The 19688-nt window shown below is 48.5% G+C and overlaps 1 protein-coding gene across 1 annotated transcript in view; it reads right to left on the reverse strand.

The window, feature by feature from the left end:
* The window catches only part of INSC (INSC spindle orientation adaptor protein), a 134588-nt gene that overhangs the window by 13199 nt on the left and 101701 nt on the right, over window positions 1-19688 (reverse strand). The window contains exons 8-9 of the mRNA XM_055422509.2: window positions 12508-12679; window positions 6771-6949 (exon numbers count right to left, since the gene is read on the reverse strand). Coding sequence (XP_055278484.2) covers window positions 6771-6949; window positions 12508-12679 — 351 coding nt within the window. The remainder of the gene's footprint in view (window positions 1-6770; window positions 6950-12507; window positions 12680-19688) is intronic.

Consider the following 19688-nt stretch of genomic DNA (forward strand, 5'->3'; position numbering starts at 1 on the left):
ATACAGGTAGAAGACACAGCCAAAAGCAGAAGGCTCCCAAGAGGCCTAAAGCACACAGTCTTTTGAGGAAGAAGACACAAGGCCAAGCCTGCGCTAGACTCAGTTCACCTGGCCTTCTCTGGGATGTAAGTAGGAGCATGGTTCACGGCCTCGGTTCCTGCCACACGGGGACAGCTATCCTCCAACCATGACCAGCCTGGCTGCTGAATAAAGGTGGCTGCTTGACATACAGAACCAAAAGAGAAGAGAGGAAGGAAGGGAGGGAGGGAGAGAGGAAGCCAGGAAGGAAGGGAAAGAAAGGCAAAATAAAAAAGGAAACCTTTGTCTGCAGCATCAAGATCATTACACAGCAATTATTAGCTGTGTCACAGCACAGGTAGGTCTTTGTGTCAGACTAATTTAGATCCTGTTAATGAAAATTACTTCCTCTTTACAGAACCTGTACCCCATGTGGTTTTCTGAGGTGCAGATGAAGTATTCAATTAAGCACAATTTGAATAAATGCCAATTAGGCCCTGCCTTGAGCCCCCACCTTTGAAACATCCTTGTCTGTATGTACTCTAATAGAGAGGAGAAGGCAGATCAACAATATCCCTCCTTATACTCAAGTCCAGAGTTGGGATTTTAGGGACAACTGGTTTACCTTGTTAGCTATATGGTAGCAATGCTGTCAGGGGACAGAATACAGGAGCCAGATGACAGTCTTCCCCCTGTCCCAAGCCAATTCATTCCTGTCTGATGATATTTTAATTAAGTCTTTTTCCTCCTAAGTGAGCGGGTACTGATCCTCCATAATTATTTGTGAATACAGAGGGTATCACCCTCTAGAGAGGCCCTAGGTAAGAGACAGTATAGCATAGTGGCTAAATGCATGGACCAACCTATTCCAAATCTTGGTTCTATCATCATTTTCCATCTGATCTTGACCATGTTACTTAACTTTTCTCTGCCTTGGTGAGTAAGGTGTATTCGTTTTCTATTGCTGCTAAAACAAGTGACCACAGACTTAGTGAACTAACCCAACATAATTTTATCTTGCAATTCTGGGGGTCAGAAGCCTTTAGTGGGTCTGATGGAGCTAAAGTCAAGGTGTTGACAGAGCTTCATTCCTTCTGCATGGAGGCTCTCGGAGAAAATCCGTGTCCTCTTCTTTTCCAGTTTCTAAATGCTGCTCAGACTCCTTGGCCCCTGCTGGCCCATCACTCTGACCTCTGCTTCCTTAGCCACATCTCACCCTCTGACTCTGACCCTCCTGCCTCCTTCTTACAAGAATCTCTGTGGTATTGGGCCCATATAGATAGTCCAGGATATTATTCCTATACCAAGATCCTTAACTTACTCACATCTGAAAATATCCCTTTTGCCATGTAAGGGAGCCTACCCAGGTTTTGGGGATTAGGATGTAGACATTCTTGGAGGGGGCCTTTTTTGGCCTACTGCAGAAGAGAAAAACAAGAGAACTCATAAGGCTGTGATGAGTATTAAGTGAATTAATGTTTTGTCAAGCACTCAGAGCAGCTGTTGGGGCTTCCCAATGGCTCAGCAGGTAAAGAATCTGCCTGCCAATGCAGGAGATGCAAGTTCTACCCATTGGCAGGCGGGTTCTTTACCACTAGCACCCCCTGGGAAGCCCAGGTCACTGAGATAACTCTCTAAAGCTTTGACAACTATGTCAGCTGCGGCCTTGAGACCAGCCAGCAGAAGCCCTTCATGGCCTCTAAGGAAGCCCCAGTGCTTCTCTGCCCTGCCCTCTTCCCTCCACACCACTTCCCTCCATCAAAGAACAGAAAGAATCAAGACAAGAACAGTGGTTTGAAGGATGAAGGGGTCTGATAGAGGGAGAGTGGGCTCTTGAAACACACTTTCTCCTTTAAGACCAGCAAGGCAAGGGGTTCAGGAGAAGACCCAGCCCTTTCCCCACTCCTCTTGCTCCCTCTGATAGGCATGGAGACCAGCAGGGCACCTGCCTGATTCCCAAGACAGGCACTGCTCCCACCCTCTGGTCCCTGGGCCTTTCACGATCAAAGAGGTGAGACTGGAGGGCTGAGTTCTGGGCTCAGCAGGGAGAGTCACAAAGGCCATAGAAATGCCTTAGATGTAGGTCCCAAGTTGATGGTGAACTGAATCAAAACACTCTGCCTAGGGATTGCATCAAGGCTGGGCTGTCAGTCTCACAGTATTAGAAGCATGTAAACACCAGACCATGTTCTCTGGGTTCAGTTTTCCCTTGACTTTATAGGGAAGGGTTTCTGGAGCCGATCAGGCCTGGGTGTTGTGATCCTGGCTTAATCTAAGCCTCTCTGGATAGTAGATACACTGCTGCTACTGCTGCTAAGTCGCTTTAGTGTATCTCCACTCTGACTCTGCGACCCCATAGACGGCAGCCCACCAGTAGATACGCACATATATTCAAATACAAACAAACTGCTTTACAGTCCCCTAAACCACTCTCTCTCTTCTCTCATACACACACAGACACACACATCCAGTACAACCCACAAAAACTCACACACGGACTGAAAAAATAACACACCACACATTGACTCACACCACATTACACCGACCACCACATTAACCACATTTCCTGACTCCACTTCCGTGGACCCATCCCGATTACTGGTTCTATCAGAGAGCCCTGGCCCACTCGCTACTGAGGATCACTTTGTTTCAACCTACTTTACAAGCATTATGCCACCTAATCATCATAATGGCACAGGGAGGGAGGAAATATTAGTATCCCTATTTCACAGTGGGAATTGTGGCTCAGAGAAGTTAAGCAATTTGTCTGAGGTCATGCAGCTGGGAAATGGGATCAGGATTTGAATTTAGGTCTGCCTGAACCCAAAGCCTGTTACTGTTCCTACCATGTCATATATGCATGTGATAGGGCTGTATAAACTACAGAGAGCTTCTGCAATGTAAGTCAAAATTGTAATCCTCAGTAACTGGCATTTCTGATAAATGGACTCCTGATAATGACATTGAAGGAAGAAGCAGCAGCGCACTCCAGTATTCTTGCCTGGAAAATCCCATGGAGGAGCCTGGTGGGCTACAGTCCACCGGGTCATGACGCAGCTGAGAGCGTCAGACATGACTGAGCAAGTGAGCATGCAGGCGTGACAATGATACTCACAGAAGGGCTCAGAAACGCTACAAAACCCGGACACTCCAAAACGCCAAACAGACAGTGTGTCTCCACGGAAAGTAAATATCCCAGCACCCTTTACCTCTGTGAAAGCAACTCACAGGTTGCAAAGTCATGTTCAGTGAAAATCTGTGCTGTGAGTTAGACAAGATAACCACATCCCTTTCACCCTAGATTGTCACATCTTGACAGGCAGGCAGAGGTGAGCCAGTCCTGTACCCACCCTATTGTCATGCCTGTAGCTGGATGCCCTGGGCAGTGTGACCCCTAGAAAATACTTCCAGGGATGAAAACACAGTCCACACAGATGGCTTGTTAGACAGGGAGTGCTTCTGAATGTTAACTGCATCCAACCCCCCTCCGTTAGCAGGGGTTGGAGGAGGGCGGATGGTGGTAGTGGAAGAGCCCAGGTCCCAGGCAGCCCTCAGCCCCATCCACACTCCAAGAGTGGGTAGAGGACAGGCAATCGCGGCTTCTGTGGGACAATGTTAGTAGACTCAGTTTGCTGGGGTGATGGAGGGGTTCTTGCTGAGGTGTTCAAAGGAAGATGGACAAATACAGGTGCAAGACCCAGAGGCTCTGCACGGCACTGGCGTCATTGGCAGATGCGTTACCGGAAGCCTCATGGGCATTTAATCTCCTAAGTGTTTCAGGAGGCGGTGAGCACTTCAGAGTCTAATTCATCTTCTCTGTCTTCATTACTGTGAGCCCTCAGATCACCTTAATCCTCCCTCTGCCACAGGAAAGAGCCATTTGTTTCTTTAATGGGTCCACTCTCACTGGCTAAGTGGTTGCTCTGAGTCAGGGCGGAAGGTGAGGCCATCCTGAGGACAACAGAGAAGAGCCTGGCTCAGCTGTGGGGAGTTTAGAAGGGGTTGGGGGTAGGGGATGGGGGAGACAGGGGATGGGGAAACACAGACAGAAAATGTCAGAGTCCAGATTCAGAGAGAAATGTCATCATCATAGAATCTGACCACATTCTCCATTCTCACCCCACCTGGAGCACCTCCTTCCTGGGAATCAGTGAGGTTCCAAGAGAGAGACTCTCACTCCTCATGATGAAAAAGGGTCTGTGCACATAGAGCCACAGGATGTCTATGCTGGAAGAGACCATCCCCCTTCACAGATAAGGATGCTCGCCTCTGAGTACCACACACTCAAAGGCCAATCATAACCATCACATGGGCAGAGGCTTTCATTTATGTAATACTTCCTATGTGCCAGGAATGGTACTAAAAGTTTGTATTAGTTTATTCAATTCTTATTTTATCTCTAGGAAATATGTATTATTCAACCCCATTCACAGACGAGAAAAATTAGGCTCCGAGTGAACTGCCCAGTTACATGATTACACAGCAGAGAAACTTGGAAGCCATGTCATCTGAACCCCTCACCCCTGTTCTTTCTGCCTTACTATTGGATCTTGTACGAGATGGTTAGAGTTGGTTATAGAAGAGGCACTTGAAAGGAAAGGGGCCTAAAATCGTGTCAGGTAGGTGAGAGACCCAGCAACTGGAGGCATCCAGCTAAAGAAGAGAAAAGGGGGAACAAGGCAGATGACACACAGTGCAGTCGCCTCCAGTCGCCTCCGCCCCCCCACATAGCCAAGCACAGCGACTGCACATGGCTGGCCCTGCCTCATCAGCCAAACAGCCAAAAGCCGGCCCAATGAGCCACCACTCGATCTATTTGCCCTGTCTTACCTGGTCTCTAAGGGGCTTGTCCAACTAAGAAGTGAGAGATTAAACTGGAAAGGAAGTCTAGAACTACATCATGCAAGGCTTGGAAGGACAAAGTGAGGATTTTGGATAACTCGCTGTCTAAGTACTCTTGCCTGGAAAATCCCATGGACGGAGGAGCCTGGTGGGCTGCAGTCCATGGGGTTGCTAAGAGTCGGACACGACTGAGCGCCTTCACTTTCGCTTTTCACTTTCCTGCATTGGAGAAGGAAATGGCAACCCACTTCAGTGTTCTTGCCTGGAGAATCCCAGGGATGGGGGAGCCTGGTGGGCTGCCGCCTATGGGGTCGCACAGAGTCGGACACGACTGAAGCAACTTAGCAGCAGCAGCATGCTCTTCCTTATAACATCAGGTTTGAAAAATTATGACACTCATCATTTGTTCAGGACTTAGTAAGGACAAAGCATCATATCGGGTCCTTTATATGTATTTTACCTCACAATGATTGTGCAAGGTAGATCAACACCCAAGAGGCTGTGACTTGCCCAAAGTCACCAGTTAATAAATGGTCCCAGACAAGATCAGCATTCAGTCTGACCCCATAGTCCCACTATTTCCTCTTCATTTTCAGAGACGGCAGCAGACAAGAATCAAAGTCCAAGGTCTATGTCAGGCCAGGATTTAGTGCTCGCTACTGTCAGCCCTGTGATGTGGGAGATACTCTCTTAAGCCTCAATACTCTTATCTGTAAAATGGGGCAGATACTGCCAGCCTCACGGCATTAGTAGAAGCCTCATATGCAAATGCTTATATACCAGAGTTCTCTCTGAATGGGAATTTCTGAGGCTGCCCTTCCACAGGGGATTCTCAAGACAAGAAGGAATTGAGGAAGTACCATCCTGCTTCTTCCCTTTCATGTCCTACAGAACGCATCAAGGGTGCCCACTCTGGGCTAAGGGCCTGAGAAATCCTGGGGAAGTACAGAACATGGGCCAGGCCCTCAGCGGGGATAAACTGACTTGAAATAACTGGAAAAGAATAAATACCACTGGAACAGTCAACACTGCACTGTGAGTTGTGGCCTTCAAGGAAAGGAAGATCCCAGAGAGCCAGGGCTGTCTGGGAAGGCTTTCCCAGAGTTGCTGGGGTGGGAGCTGGCACGTGAAGTTGTGGCAGCTTTGACCAGGCGACAAGGCTGGAAGAAACAGGTAGGACTGGGGAGCTGGGACACAGACAGGATGAGGTTAGAGGATCATCTGACACAGAGCGCAGTCACCTGAGATTTACAGAGAACAAAAACACACCAGATCCACCACCCCCATCCCTGATAGGGAAATGGGAGGCTGAATTCAGCAGAGGTAGGACAAGACAGACTCCCATAACCTCAGAGCACAAAGGCCCTTGAAAACCCCCTTACTCAATATTTTCAAACATATATAGTAGTAAAATCATTTTTCCCCAAACAAAACTTTTCATGGAACTCAAATATACAAAAAAAAAGAGAGAGAGAGAAACTGATACAGGGGCTGAGGTCCAGAATCAAGGGTCTGCTCCAAGACCCTGTTTCATGGAGGCCAAGAAAGGAAGAAACTCACAGCAGGTACAAGACCAGACAGGCAGGAGCCCACAAAGCTGGACCCAGACCTTTGTAGGAGGTCCACGGACCTTCCCATGGTGCCTCTCTGCCTCCTAGGACGGACAGATGGAGATGGAGGAAGGCCCTCTAGAGGCTGGGATGGGAAAGGGGGTGAGCAGTGGACTTGTGGAGACGCTCCAAGGGCATGAGGCATGTGGAGAACACATTCCTTCACCTTCCCCGAGAACACGACTAACAGCACTGACTGTGTGCTGCAGGCCATGCTGACTGCAGAACCTAAGCCCTGGCCCCCTGCCCTCTGCCTTCACACTTACAGGCTCCGGGCATGGCTCCCCCTGAGCGGCTCACCTGGTCCCGGGTGTAAGGCGTGTCTACTCTCTGCTTGTCGCTGCAGGCCTCCAGCAGCACGCGGATGGCATTCAGCTGCAGGAGCATCTCACAGGCCATTGTGTCAAAGAAGGTGATGTTGGCAAGGGCCGCCGAGGCCAGCAGGAAGACTTCCCCAGAGGAGGCCTCTTGGCACAGTTCTAGATGGTGGAGAGGAAGAAAACAGCTTCACTGCCAAGCGCTGTCATATCAGTTACCTCATCTGGTTCCCACAATAGCTCTGGGAGAAGTTTTGGAAAACTGTTATAATTTCCATTTTACAGATGAAAAAAAAAAAGTAGTTACTGGAGAGGGAAATGTATCTTTCTATATTAGTTGCAGAGCTGGCATTTGCAACCTGATGTGTTGTACCGCAAGGAGATCCAACCAGTCCATTCTAAGGGAGATCGTTCCTGGGTGTTCATTGGAAGGACTGATGCTGAGGCTGAAACTGCAAAACTTTGGCCACCTCATGCGATGAGTTGACTCACTGGAAAAGACTCTGATGCTGGGAAAGGTTGGGGGCGGGAGGAGAAGGGGATGACCGAGGATGAGATGGCTGGATGGCATCACCGACTCTGTGGACATGAGTTTGAGTGAACTGTGGGAGTTGGTGATGGACAGGGAGGCCTGGCGTGCTGTGATTCATGGGGTCGCGGAGAGTCGGACGCGACTGAGCGACTGAACTGAACTGAACTGTGTGCATTCTACTTACTCCTTCATCCAGCGAGTATTTACTGAGCAAACACCGTGCACTGGGCACTCTAGTGTCTTCAGATGAACTGTGAACACAGCAGATCAGATATTCGCCCTTGTTAAGTTTACCTCCTAAAAGAATTGATGCTTTCAAACTGTGGTGCTGGAGAAGACTTAAGAGTCCCTTGGACAGCAAAGAGATCAGACCAGTCAATCCTAAAGGAAATCAACCTTGAATATTCATTGGAAGGACTGATGCTAAAGCTCCAATACTTTGGCCACCTGGTGCAAAAAGCTGACTCACTGGAAAAGAGCCTGATACTGGGAAAGACTGAGGGCAGGAGGAGAAGTGGGTGGCAGAGAATAAGATGGTTGGCTGGCATCACTGACTCAGTGGACATGAGTTTGAGCAAACTCCAGGAGATAGTGAAGGACAGGGGAGCCTGGTATGCTGCAGTTCATGGGGTCACAAAGAGTTGGATACGACTTAGTGACTAAACAACAACTGGGCAAGAGAAAACAAACTTTTAAAAAGTTGATATATATAACTTCAAAGTCTAATAAATACGAGGGAGGAAATAAACAAGTGCTAAGACGAGAATTAGCACTCGTCTTAGAGGCCCATTGGGTGAGTAAGAAAGGTCTCCCTAAGAAAGTGACTTTCCTGCTGAGACCTTGGGGGAAAATGAATGAGTCATGAGAATATGTAGAGGGAAAGAGCATGTTCCAAGCCAAAGGAACAGCATGTGCAAAGGTCCCGGGGCAGGAAAGAGCTCCTAGTCCATATGTGTCTCTAGTAACGTACGCTAGACTGCTGCTAAATTAGCCTTGAGGGAGAAACTGAAGTTAAAATATAAAGACACTTTTTCTAGCTGTCAACAGCACAGTTTCAGGATTTCCTCTGGGTCCCAGGATAAGGATCACCTGGCTGCATAAAAGTCCTACACCACGACCCTGAATATCAGGCTCTTTCTCACTGATTCTCGGAGCCATAACCCAATCCTAATCATATCCCCCTACCTACCATCTGTAATTGTACTAAGGGTTCTTTGGGGCTTCCCTGAGAGCTCAGTTGGTAAAGAACCCGCCTGCAATTCAGGAGACCCCAGTTCGATTCATGTGTCAGGAGGATCCGCTGGAGAAGGGACAGGCTACCACTCCGGTATTCTTGGGTTTCCCTTGTGGCTCAGCTGGTAAAGAATCCACCTGCACTGTGGGAGACCTGGGTTCAATCCCTGGGTTGGGAAGATCCCGTGGAGAAGGGAAAAGCTACCCACTCCAGTATTCTGGCAGGTTCTTTGAGGAAGAGAGGGCCACCCCAACCTGCACCCCTCCACCACTTAACACAGTCCCCCATGGCCTCCTGCCTTGGAGAAGGCATAAAGAGGTCCATGGTGCTGTCCACCCATCCGAGTGGACCTGACTTCTGACGCTCAGTTACAATATGACGACTAACCAAGGGGCCTCCTGGGTCCACATCCCCTCCTACTGATAGTACCTCTATGAAAGTACAGGAAAAGAAGCCATACTGGGAAGAGCTGAGCTGTGTTCTAGCCTGCTCTCTAGTTCTTGCTTCCAAAAGAATATACTTTTAGATTCTGATATTAGAACTGGCACCTCTTGGCACCTTCTCGTAAAAGCAGTTTCGGGGCCCTGCCTATCAAGGGACAGAAAATAGCATTAGTTGAAACCCCTGCAGTGTGCTTTATGCAATGCCATTAATTTCTGAGCACCTTTAGGGCAGAAAGTAGTTGCCTCCATTTACAATGTAGAAGCTAAGACTCAGAGAAGCTAGCAGCAGTAGCCACCTCTGATCAAGTGTTTATTCTGTGCCAGGCCCTGCTGTGCACTCTTTATCTCACTAATTCATTCCATCCTCACAACAACCCAACTTTTTGTGACAATTTTATAGATGAAGGAACAGTGGATTCAAATGTTCAATGATTTTCCCAAAACTGGGGAATTGAGGGTTGATGGTAATTTGGGGGTTCGAGAATCAAATCCAAGTCTGCCTGGCCCCAAATTCCCTACTCTTTCTATGTTCCAGGCTGCCTCCTGTCTTCAGGCTTCTCTGCTTCATTTCCAGTGATGCTCCTGCAGATCTTGTTTCATTTTTATCGAAAGGGCAATGCCTATCCTCTGGGCAGCACTGCTCCCCGCAGCCCAGGTGTGACCACTACAAGACCTAGCATCTTGATCTAACCTCCCTGGGCTGCACATTAGCCAAGGAATTAAGAACTCTATCTTTGGAGGGACTGATGCTGAAGCTGAAGCTCCCATACTTGGGCCACCTGATGCGAAGAGCTAACTCGATGGAAAAGACTCTGATGCTGAGAAAGATTGAGGACAGGAGGAGAAGGGGATGACAGAGGATGAGATGGTCGGATGGCATCACCGACTCAATGGACATGAGTTTGAGCAAGCTCCAGCAGATGGTGAAGGACACAGAAGCCTGGTGAACTGCAGTCCATGGGGTCGCAAAGAGTCAGACAGGACTAAGCGACTAAACAATGGCAACAAATAAGAACTCTATGATCACCCTTTACAACAATGGCTTTATCTTCTGATTTGGGGGGAACTACTAGGGTCAGCCCTTCCAGGCCACCTGCCTATGTCCAGGGTTTGGGGTGCAATTATACAACCCATAGCCCACTTTGCTACAATTTCTTCTAGTCCAAATACCCACCCTCATTCTTACAACATCACCATTGCTGCAGACATAGCAATTTTTAACACAACCATCTAAGTGCCTTTTAATTTTGATGCACATTTATTTGAGCTACAGGCTGAGTCACCTGGGATGTGTTAGAAAGATTAAATTGAGGATCCCAGTGACTCATTTATAAATGTTTCCAGGGAATGGCAAGAAATTGGAGGACGATTTCCCACCAAAGAACAGAGCCCTGGCTACCTGCCCAGAAGATACATCCCATCTGCTGACTCTCAGAGCCGACTCCACAATGTATCTTCATCAGGGTAAAACAAATAAGGAAACTCTTCTCTGGGGAGAAATCAAGACCAGGCAAAGAAGCTGACATAGACATATGGCAGTAGTGAAAGGTCACTTGGAATATATATGTTTTGATTTATTATTTGCTATCATTTATAGACTGGGAGATTTTCTATAAAACTTCGAATTTTTGTCTTTTTTTTAAATTGCTCTTTCCTATATGGCAACAATCAACTGGAGTTTAATCAGTGATTGCCTCTTTTTATTCACTGCACATGCTTTTAAATTCAGTACAGGACTCACATTTCCTTATTTTCTTCTTCCATCTGGCCTCTTCACCTCATTTATGTTTCCTGCCAAGCTCTGGTGCATGACTGAGCATGATACCCCTGGCAGAAGTGAATCTGGAGACCAATCCAGTCAATCCTAAAGGAAATCAACCCTGAATATTCATTGGAAGGAAGGACTGATGTTGAAGCTGAAGCTCTAATAATTTGACTACCTGATGCGAGCAGCCAATTCCTTGGAAAAGACCCTGATGCTGGGAAAGATTGAGGGCAGGAGAAGAAGGGCATGACAGAGGATAAGATGGTTGAATGACATCGTTGATTCAGTGGACATTAATTTGAGCAAACTCCAGGAGATAGTGAAGGACAGGGAAGCCTGGTGTGCTGAAGTCCATGGGGTCGAAAAGAGTCGGATACAACTAAGCGAATGAACAACATCCACTGCACATGCTTTTAAATTCAATACAGGACTCAAAATCTCCTTATTTTCTTCTTCCACCTGGCCTCTTCACCTCATTTATGTTTCCTGCCAGGCTCTGGTGCATGACTGAGCATAACACCCTTGACAGAAGGGAATCTAACACTGTTATGTGGCCTTGGGAAAATTTCTCACCCACTTTGGGCCTAGGTTTCTTCTCTTATAGGGTGGGTATGATCTCTTGAGTTCCCTCCAGCCAAGGCTTTTCAGCAGTTGGCTTCTGTATTTTCTCAACCTTGAATCAATGTGGATATTTAACAAGTTGATTTCTCCCACCCTGGCCTGGAGGTGCCATGACCAGAGTAACTAGAATCAGCCATTAAGTCAACTCTAACTAAGGCCTCCTGAGTGCAAAGTACCTACAGATCTGAAAAGCTAGGAGAACACTTGGGAGAAATGGGTCCTTACCCCTTGTTTCCTAGACTAGGAACATCGTAAAGTGAGCTTTGCAATGCAATACGGCAAGTGAGGGGCAGAATCCCACACAGCCTGCCCAGTGCTACCGATCAAAAGCTCTTTGTCCGGTGGATGAATCAAGACAAAAATCCAAGCCCAAGTGCTCTGACACCAACCCTACATTATCTGATGAAATCAATTTTCATCGTTTCAATAAGATACAGATACAGAGACAGTGGCAGAGAGAGGGACTGAAATAGAAATACAGAATGGCACCCGCACTTAAAGGGCGTGGTTTGCAAAACAAATTTCCTGAGGACTGCTCTCCAGGTGAGTTCTTCTAGTTCCTGCAGGTTTGCAGAAAGAGCATATTCTGGATATCAGGCTCTGATTCTCCTGCCAGGAACACACACATCTGAATAGGGGACCCTAGAAGAGTCAAACTCTCAGGGCCCCAGGGAGTGAGGCCAGGCCGGGGTTGCAGGCAGCAGGTGGGGGGAATGGCTGCTCTCTGAGAAGGCACTTGTCCCCAGGCATTGCTGCCACATTCCCCGGGTACCACAGATGGGAGATTTCAGGAACAAAGCCCATCAAAGTCTCTCTGGCCAAGGATCTGAACCTCAACATTGGAGTCCCCATGCTTCCCTGGGGTGTGTCCTGGTCTCCACTCAGAAAAGCCAATTAATCCTAGCCTGAACTCAAGTCAATGCTTGGAGTTTCTCAGAGGGCTGCAAGCATTGTAATAGAAGACCTGACAACAAAGCTCTTTCAAGTCTGACTCTGATCCTTAACCGCTGGGATTTTGGCACATGTGATCTCTGTGGAGGAGTTGTGTGGGATGCAGTGAGGGGGCCCAGGGAGCCTTTTCTGAAGACATCTGTGACAAGGCCCCCCTCACCCCAGATGACTCACTAAGGAGAGCTGTCACGATCTCCTCCATGCTCTCCAGAAAGCTGCTGAGGTGCTGGGTGAAGGGCAGGTGCGGGGAGGTGACCTGGGCCACCACGGCCGCAGCCTCGGCCCGCGTGGCTTCTGAGTGGCTGTCGTCAGTCAGAATGTCAGCCAAGCACAGAACGCCATCCACCTGCAAGTAGAGAGACAGCACATGCTCATGACAATAATGAAACAGACTCACATCCCAGACTGGATCCCCAGGGACTCTGGGGGCTTATCCTTTGGCTCCAGAGAGATCAATGACTTCCCGTGGACTTCTTAGACAGCAGGGATCAGCAGATGCCCAGGGGCTAGGCCAGGGCATCCAGCACAGCGAACTCTAGTAGAAAGAACAGTCCCTTAGGAATCTCACACCCCTGAGCGCCCCTCCTCGCTCCCTCCTGCTCGGTCACTCAGCCTCTCTGAGACTCTGTTTCCTCATCCACCAACAAGGTGTGAGGAGTTAAAGAGATGAAGCAGGAGATGCTGGAGCCAGAAAAGACGCTTGACAAATACTGGCTCCCTCCTCCCCTCCTTAGGTCAGCAGCAGGCTGAGCTCAGCATCCTTTTCCCTATCTTGTCCTCCACCACCTTCCCCCACAGAGGCCGTGCTCTCTCTGCCCACCAGAGAGAAGCAGACCAGGGCACAGTGGACCTGAATGCCAGAGAAAGACGCCAACCCCCTGAGTTTTGCTCCAGCTGGACCTGCTCTTGGCACTGTAACTTCTTGAGAGCTTAATATATGCCCGCTACCACTGTGCAAGTGTTATTACACCATTAATCCTCATAACCGCCCTCCGAGGTCAGTGCTATGATAGACAGTGTGTGTGTTATTATATCATTCATCCTTTTAATAACCTTCTGAGGTCAGTGTTATCATTATCTTTGATTTAAAGATGAAGAAATTAGACACATAAAGGTTCACTGACTTAGCCCAGATTACAGACTTTAAAACCAGCTGCTTTGGGATTTGAACCAAAACGGCTTGGTCTCAAAGCCCACGGTTTTGAAGAGGCGTCATGCTGTGCTGCCTTCTGAGAAGTGACACCTGAGCTCAGCCTCCAGCAAGGGTGAGCAGGTGAGACTTGTTCAGAGAAAAAGAGGCAGTAACTTGCCAAGGTCAGCTCAGCAGTACTCCTCAGATGACCCAGGACACCCACCTGCCTAGGGACCCTGCCGTCAAGAGCCAGGGAGACCTTCCCTTGTTCGGGGTCAGGGTGGGGAAGGGCAAGGCAGGGACAGAGGCAGGGTGAGGTGAGGAGAAGCCTGTGCAGCTGCCCCAGGCCTGGGCTCCTGTCCCCACACCATTACTTCCTGCCACTCAGCTTCAGCCACACTCCAGGGGCTGCATTTAGTCTGACTAATTACCCAGTCATGTTCTAGGCCTCCCTTAAATGCTCTTAGGAGCCCTAAGGGCCATTAGCAGTGAAAGCCTTTGGCAATCTCAGACTCAAAAGAGACAAATGTGGAAACAGGAGCCTGGGGAACTGTCCGCAATAAAACTCACCTGGATGTGCTCAATAAAAGAGAGCAAACAGCAGCCAGCACTCCCCGCAGGACTGGGCTCCTGCCAGGTGTTTGGCTAACAGGCCCTCTGGGAGGGACCTCACCTGGGTCCAGGGAAGAAACGGGGGCTGATCTGGGCCTAGAAACAGGAAGCCGCCCTCTTACTGCAACCTAAGACACCTCTTAAGCTTACCTGGTTCATCGCCTCCCCGATTCCAGCACCATCCAAGGCTAGAGAGCAACAGGGTCTCTAGTGGGGGACTCTCTCAGCCAGTCCAACTCCCTAATCTCATCTTGGATGCACATGGAGTTGCATCCCACCCCCAGCTGGGAATGCTGGTCAGGCCCAAACTAGATTCAGACCTAATCCCCTGCACAATCAGGGAGATGGGCCAATCTGAACACACTAGAGAGGTCAGGGAATGGACGGTTCCCAAGGGCCCGCTCACCAGCCCAGACTCCCGCTTGGCAAACCCACTGAGCACAGCCTCTCTGAGTGCATGCCGAGTGCTAGGCTGTGTACTGGAGCAGAGGGGCAGAGGCAAGTGACTGATCCACAAATGACCATTGTACAACCTGATTTCCGGGAAGACATCCCGGAAGCCGCTCTGACTTAAGGCCCGCACCCCAGATCGGGGAGGAAGACCTTCTTCAGAGCTCACATATAGGCACATCTACTGTCATGACAGCATGTGTAACTGGATCCCACAGATTCCTGACCCTTGGAAAGTGACCCTGAATTGTTGAGTATGTCAATTTCCCAGGCTTCCGGCTCTGATGCCAGTGACTGACCACGTGGCCTCCTGCTAGCAAGCGGCCACCAACCGAAATTGATCTCCATATCCATCACCATCTCAGCAACTTCAGTCCAGCCCAGCTCATCATCAGGAGGCCCTGAAGGGCCCCCACCACTGGACTGTGGGCTTCCCAGTGTCTGAACCAATTCCTATAATCTCAGAAAATGCACGGCCTCTGGAGTCATGCCTAGCTGTTCTGAATCCTGCCTCCATATTTATTGCTGCTGCTGCTGCTAAGTCACTTCAGTCGTGTCCGACTCTGTGTGATCCCACAGACGGAAACCCACCATATTTACTAGCTGGACGATTTTGGTACCTACTTTGAACTGTTGATTTGTGAAATGAAATTGAAAATGAAAGTTGCTCAGTCATGTCCGACTCTTTGAGACTCCATGGACTGCACCCCACTAGGCTCCTCTGTGTATGGAATTCTCCAGGCGAGAATACTGGAGTGGGTAGCCATTTCCTTCTCCAAGGGGATCAAACCCAGGCCTCCTGCATTGCAGGCAGATTCTTTAACATCTGAGCCACCAGGGAAGTGCGCGCTCTCTCTCTTATATGTATAAAATGGATGAACCCCAAAGGGTGCTGAAATCTGGGATTAACCAATAGACTGCATATGCAGTGCCTGCCACACGGTGGCGCCATCATTCCACCTTATCCCCATCTAGTGGGTACAGTCATCTCTCCTAGACTTGGGGCCCAGAGTCCTTTCAGTTTCCCGACCCTGGCTTAGGTCTCCCACCTGGACTTCTCTCCAGGGCTCCTTTCTGAAGGCTCCTCTGAGGTTGTGACCCCGTGGGGAACCTCAGCTCTGTGGATTGGGGCCTACAAGTTTTCTCATTTGCTTGACAACCTTGGATCATGCAGGCCAGAACTAGAATTCTGCGAAGGTCAGTGACTCCTGTATTAATGCCCAATCAGGAACAAGAAAATGAACAATTACATTCCTCAGAAGGGAACTGAGAGAAAAAGTACCACCCATGCATCTCTAATGTTCAACAAACAGGAACTGAGCATCTGCATTGTGACCGATGCTGAACTAGGCAGACTGATACAGAGATGAATCGGAAAAATAAAGAGATGGAAAACCAAAGAGATACAGAAACCAAAGAGAAACAGGGGTGGGAGAGGGAGAAGCGGAAGGAGAGAGGTCATACACTTAAAAGGATCTGGGAACCTGACTAGTGCAAAGCCCAGCCTCTCCACTCCTCTCTTTTTTGGCCTTTTTAATTACCTCCCCCTGCTGAGAACTCTCTCCATCTGGGCCTCTCCTCTTCCTGGGCCTCCACCATACCCACTTTGGGGCCCATCTCCTCCTAGCTAACTGCTTCTTAACCCCAGATTTTGCCGTCAGCTCACTCTGGACCACGTCAGCAACACCTCTCATACCCAAGTTACCTTAATAGGGACCGTCAAACAGCTCTGACCTCCTTTCCCAAGATCCACATACACATTTCCAACCTGCCACTGGGCCTCTTTATGTTCAGTTCCAAAACTAATTCTCCCAGACATTTCACAGACAATTCAAACCCAGTTCACTTCCAACTGAAGTGTTCATCTTCCCTGCCTTCCCTTCTCACTCCCTCTCAGACCCAGGTAAGAAGTCACCTCCTCTGTGAACATGCAGAAGATCTCTGTCCTCCACACACTCTGGCCTGCCCACAACTAGAGCACTTACCATGTTGGCTCGTGTGTGCTAAGTTGCTTCAGTCATGTCTAACTCTTTGCGACCCTATGGACTATAGCCCGCCAAGCTCCTCTGTCCATGGGATGCTCCAAGCAAGAATACTGGAGTGGGTTTCCATTTCCTTCCCCAGGGGATCTTTTTGACCCAGAGATCAAACCCACATCTCCTGTGCCTCCTGCACTGGCAGGCAGATTCTTTACCACTGAGCCACCTGGGAAGTCCCACCGTGTTGGTAATGCCTAGCCTACATGTCCATCCCTGCACTAGATCTGAGCAGCTCGGAGCAGCTCCTGCACTGAATCCTCTCTGGTGTCTAGTAGGCAGCTGAGGCCTGACAGACAACCTCAGCTGTGTGAAGTGTGGGCTGAATGATCAGGAAACAGAGGCCCACGGAGGGGAAGAGACTGCTCAGACCACGAAGCAAGGTGATGCCACGGCTGAGACTCCCATCCTGGTTCCCCATCTCCTGGCCCTGTGGCCCATCTGTGGGGCTTTTGACATGTGCAGCAAAGGAAGAGGCTGGCGAGAGGGCCAGGTCAGCAGGGGCTGCTCAACTCAGCTCCTATGGTGGGCCCAGGAGTAGCCCAGCATGAGACCAGCTCCCTCCAACACTGGTCCCATTTCTGGAGAGCCTCCATCCCCAAACACTCACTCCTCATCCTTAGTCATGAATTTAATGATGCCAAGAGAACAATCTAATCAAAGCACTTTGGCATCCCTAAAGAGATTGCTGCTGGAAGCACTTAGAGGTAACTAGCTTTTACGTAGTGTGGGATGGGCTGGGCCTGGTGACAAGCTTTCCTCATGGGAGGGCATTCAAGTGATGCTGAGGATGGTCTGGCCTGGTCACTTCTTGGGTTGTAGGACTGATGCACCCCGAATCCGGATGAAGTGGGGACAGGGAGACTGTGAAAGTGTCCCTGGGAGGTGGGAGATGGAGTATGGAAACCATGCCCTTGAGGAATCCAAGTGTACTGTAAACATCGCATCCAATTCGTGAGCAACGTCCTCCTACTGACCTTCGGCAAAGTAGCAGCAGAGGCCTTTTGGTGAATATCTAAGGGACACAGGCCAGTACACAAAGGCCTATCATGTATCACTGGTGCTTGACTGCTACTTTCTAATTCCTTCTTGCCTATTTCATTTTTAGGGGAAGTCAGGAGTTGCCTGTTGTAACAGATCAACAGAATCATGTGAAAGCAGCTATAACAGCCGTGGGGTAGAAAGGGAGCATGACCTAAAGACCCCCTGAATTTCCTCCTTCACCTTTCGGTCCACTTGGACACAAGAAGCCTGCAGACAAAACAAAAGACAAGTGGGAACCACAGAGAACTTGGAATCCTACTCTTTGATGGATCTGCATATCCAAGGTACAGCCAAAGGGAAAATCCAATCACAGTCAGAGAGGGAAGCAGGGTCACATCCATGGAAGCAAGGTCAAGTGCGGGCCAAGGGACAGGGCAAAGTATTTGGTGGAATAATTGAGCCCACAGGCCAGAAGCAGGATCTGAATGTGGGATACAAACCAGATGAGGGCAAAGTTCAGGACAAAGTCTATGAACAAAGTAAGGGGTTAAAGGCTTACTTTAAAAAATAACATGTTTGTTTTAAGCAGTGGTGGGAGAGCGGGGAGCCCAATAGAAACTTACAGAAAGTAAAACACACCTTCAGGAGAATAATATAATCTTCCTCCCAAATGAACATACCCAGACCCCACTCAACCTCTTTTACTCTTTCAAACAAGAATCTTCAATTAAAAGTCAAGTGCCAAATCAGACAAAAACAAATATGAGTATGAAATAGGGAATGGAACAGTGGATGAAAGGGATTATATAACCAGTTTGGCAGCCAAGTCAGTAATGAAGAAAGAGGTGAGTTAGTGAGGTGGAAAGAAATCAAGAATTAAATCACTTAAGAATATAAATAGAAAATAATTTCCCCATCAAGCAAGTGATTTTCCTTAAAGCAGATTGTTGAAAAGATGCTCTGGAGGCATTTGGTGGTGGAGAAGTGGAGTTTGTGAGAAGGTTTCAAAGGTCACTAAGAAAAAGTTCATTTCCCTTTGGGTGAAGGTTGCTAGGCATGTGCTGATCTGAAAACACCAAGTTTTCCACAAAGCGCTCCTGGCACAGCTGGAATCTGAACTTCTCCAAAGTACTTCTAGATTAGTGGTTACCTGCCTGGTTCTCAGATGATTAGAATCATATGTGGAATTGTTATAACACTAATGCCTGCATTTCACCACCAGAAATTCTGATTTAGCTGGCCTGGGGTGGAGTCTTGTCATCAATATTTTTAAGCTTCCTCAAGTGACTCTAGCAGAGATCCTGGGATCAGCCCACTCTTCTAGAGGTAGCAGTGGTACAGTGGGAGCTGCACAAACCTAGGAGTAAGAAAAGCCTGGGTTCACAACTGTGTTAACTGCTGACTTGGTGAAATGAGCAAGTTATTCATCTTCTGAAAGCCTCAGTATTCTAGTCCTTAAAATGATGGTGCCACACTTAAGGAAAAAGTGAATGAATATCAAAAACATTCCCCCTGAAATCTGTATCAAGACAGAGACAGCTAATATCACCACTGCTACTTAATACTTTACAGTGGCCCCAGGTAATACAAGAGAAAGAAATAAAAAGGTATAATGACTCCAAAAGAGGAAGGGAAAGTGTCATAATTTACAGATGACACGATTATACCCTTGTAGCGCAGTTGGTAAAGACTCTGCCTGCCAATGCAAGAGATACAAGAGACGTGGGTTCAATCCCTAGATTGGGAAGATCCCCTGGAGAAGGGAATGGCAACCCACTCCAATATTCTTGCCAGGGAAATTCCATGGACAGAGGAGCCTGGCGGGCTACAGTCCATGGGGTCACAAAAGAGTCAGACACGACTGAGCACTCACTTCTTCTTCAATGTACATAATCCAAATCTGTATAAATCCCAAAGAGTCTACACACCACTAAAATTAATAAGTGAATTCAACAAGGTCATTGGATACAATATTCAAAATTGTATTTTCTATATATTACCAATAATTGCTGCTGCTGCTGCTGCTGCTGCTAAGTCACTTCAGTCGTGTCCGACTCTGTGTGACCCCATAGACGGAAGCCCACCAGGCTCCTCCGTCCCTGGGATTCTCCAGGCAAGAATACTGGAGTGGGTTGCCATTT

Source organism: Moschus berezovskii, chromosome 14 (assembly GCF_049115385.1).
Source record: "Moschus berezovskii isolate FMDL1 chromosome 14, NW_MosBer_1.0, whole genome shotgun sequence".
NCBI lineage: Eukaryota > Metazoa > Chordata > Mammalia > Artiodactyla > Moschidae > Moschus > Moschus berezovskii.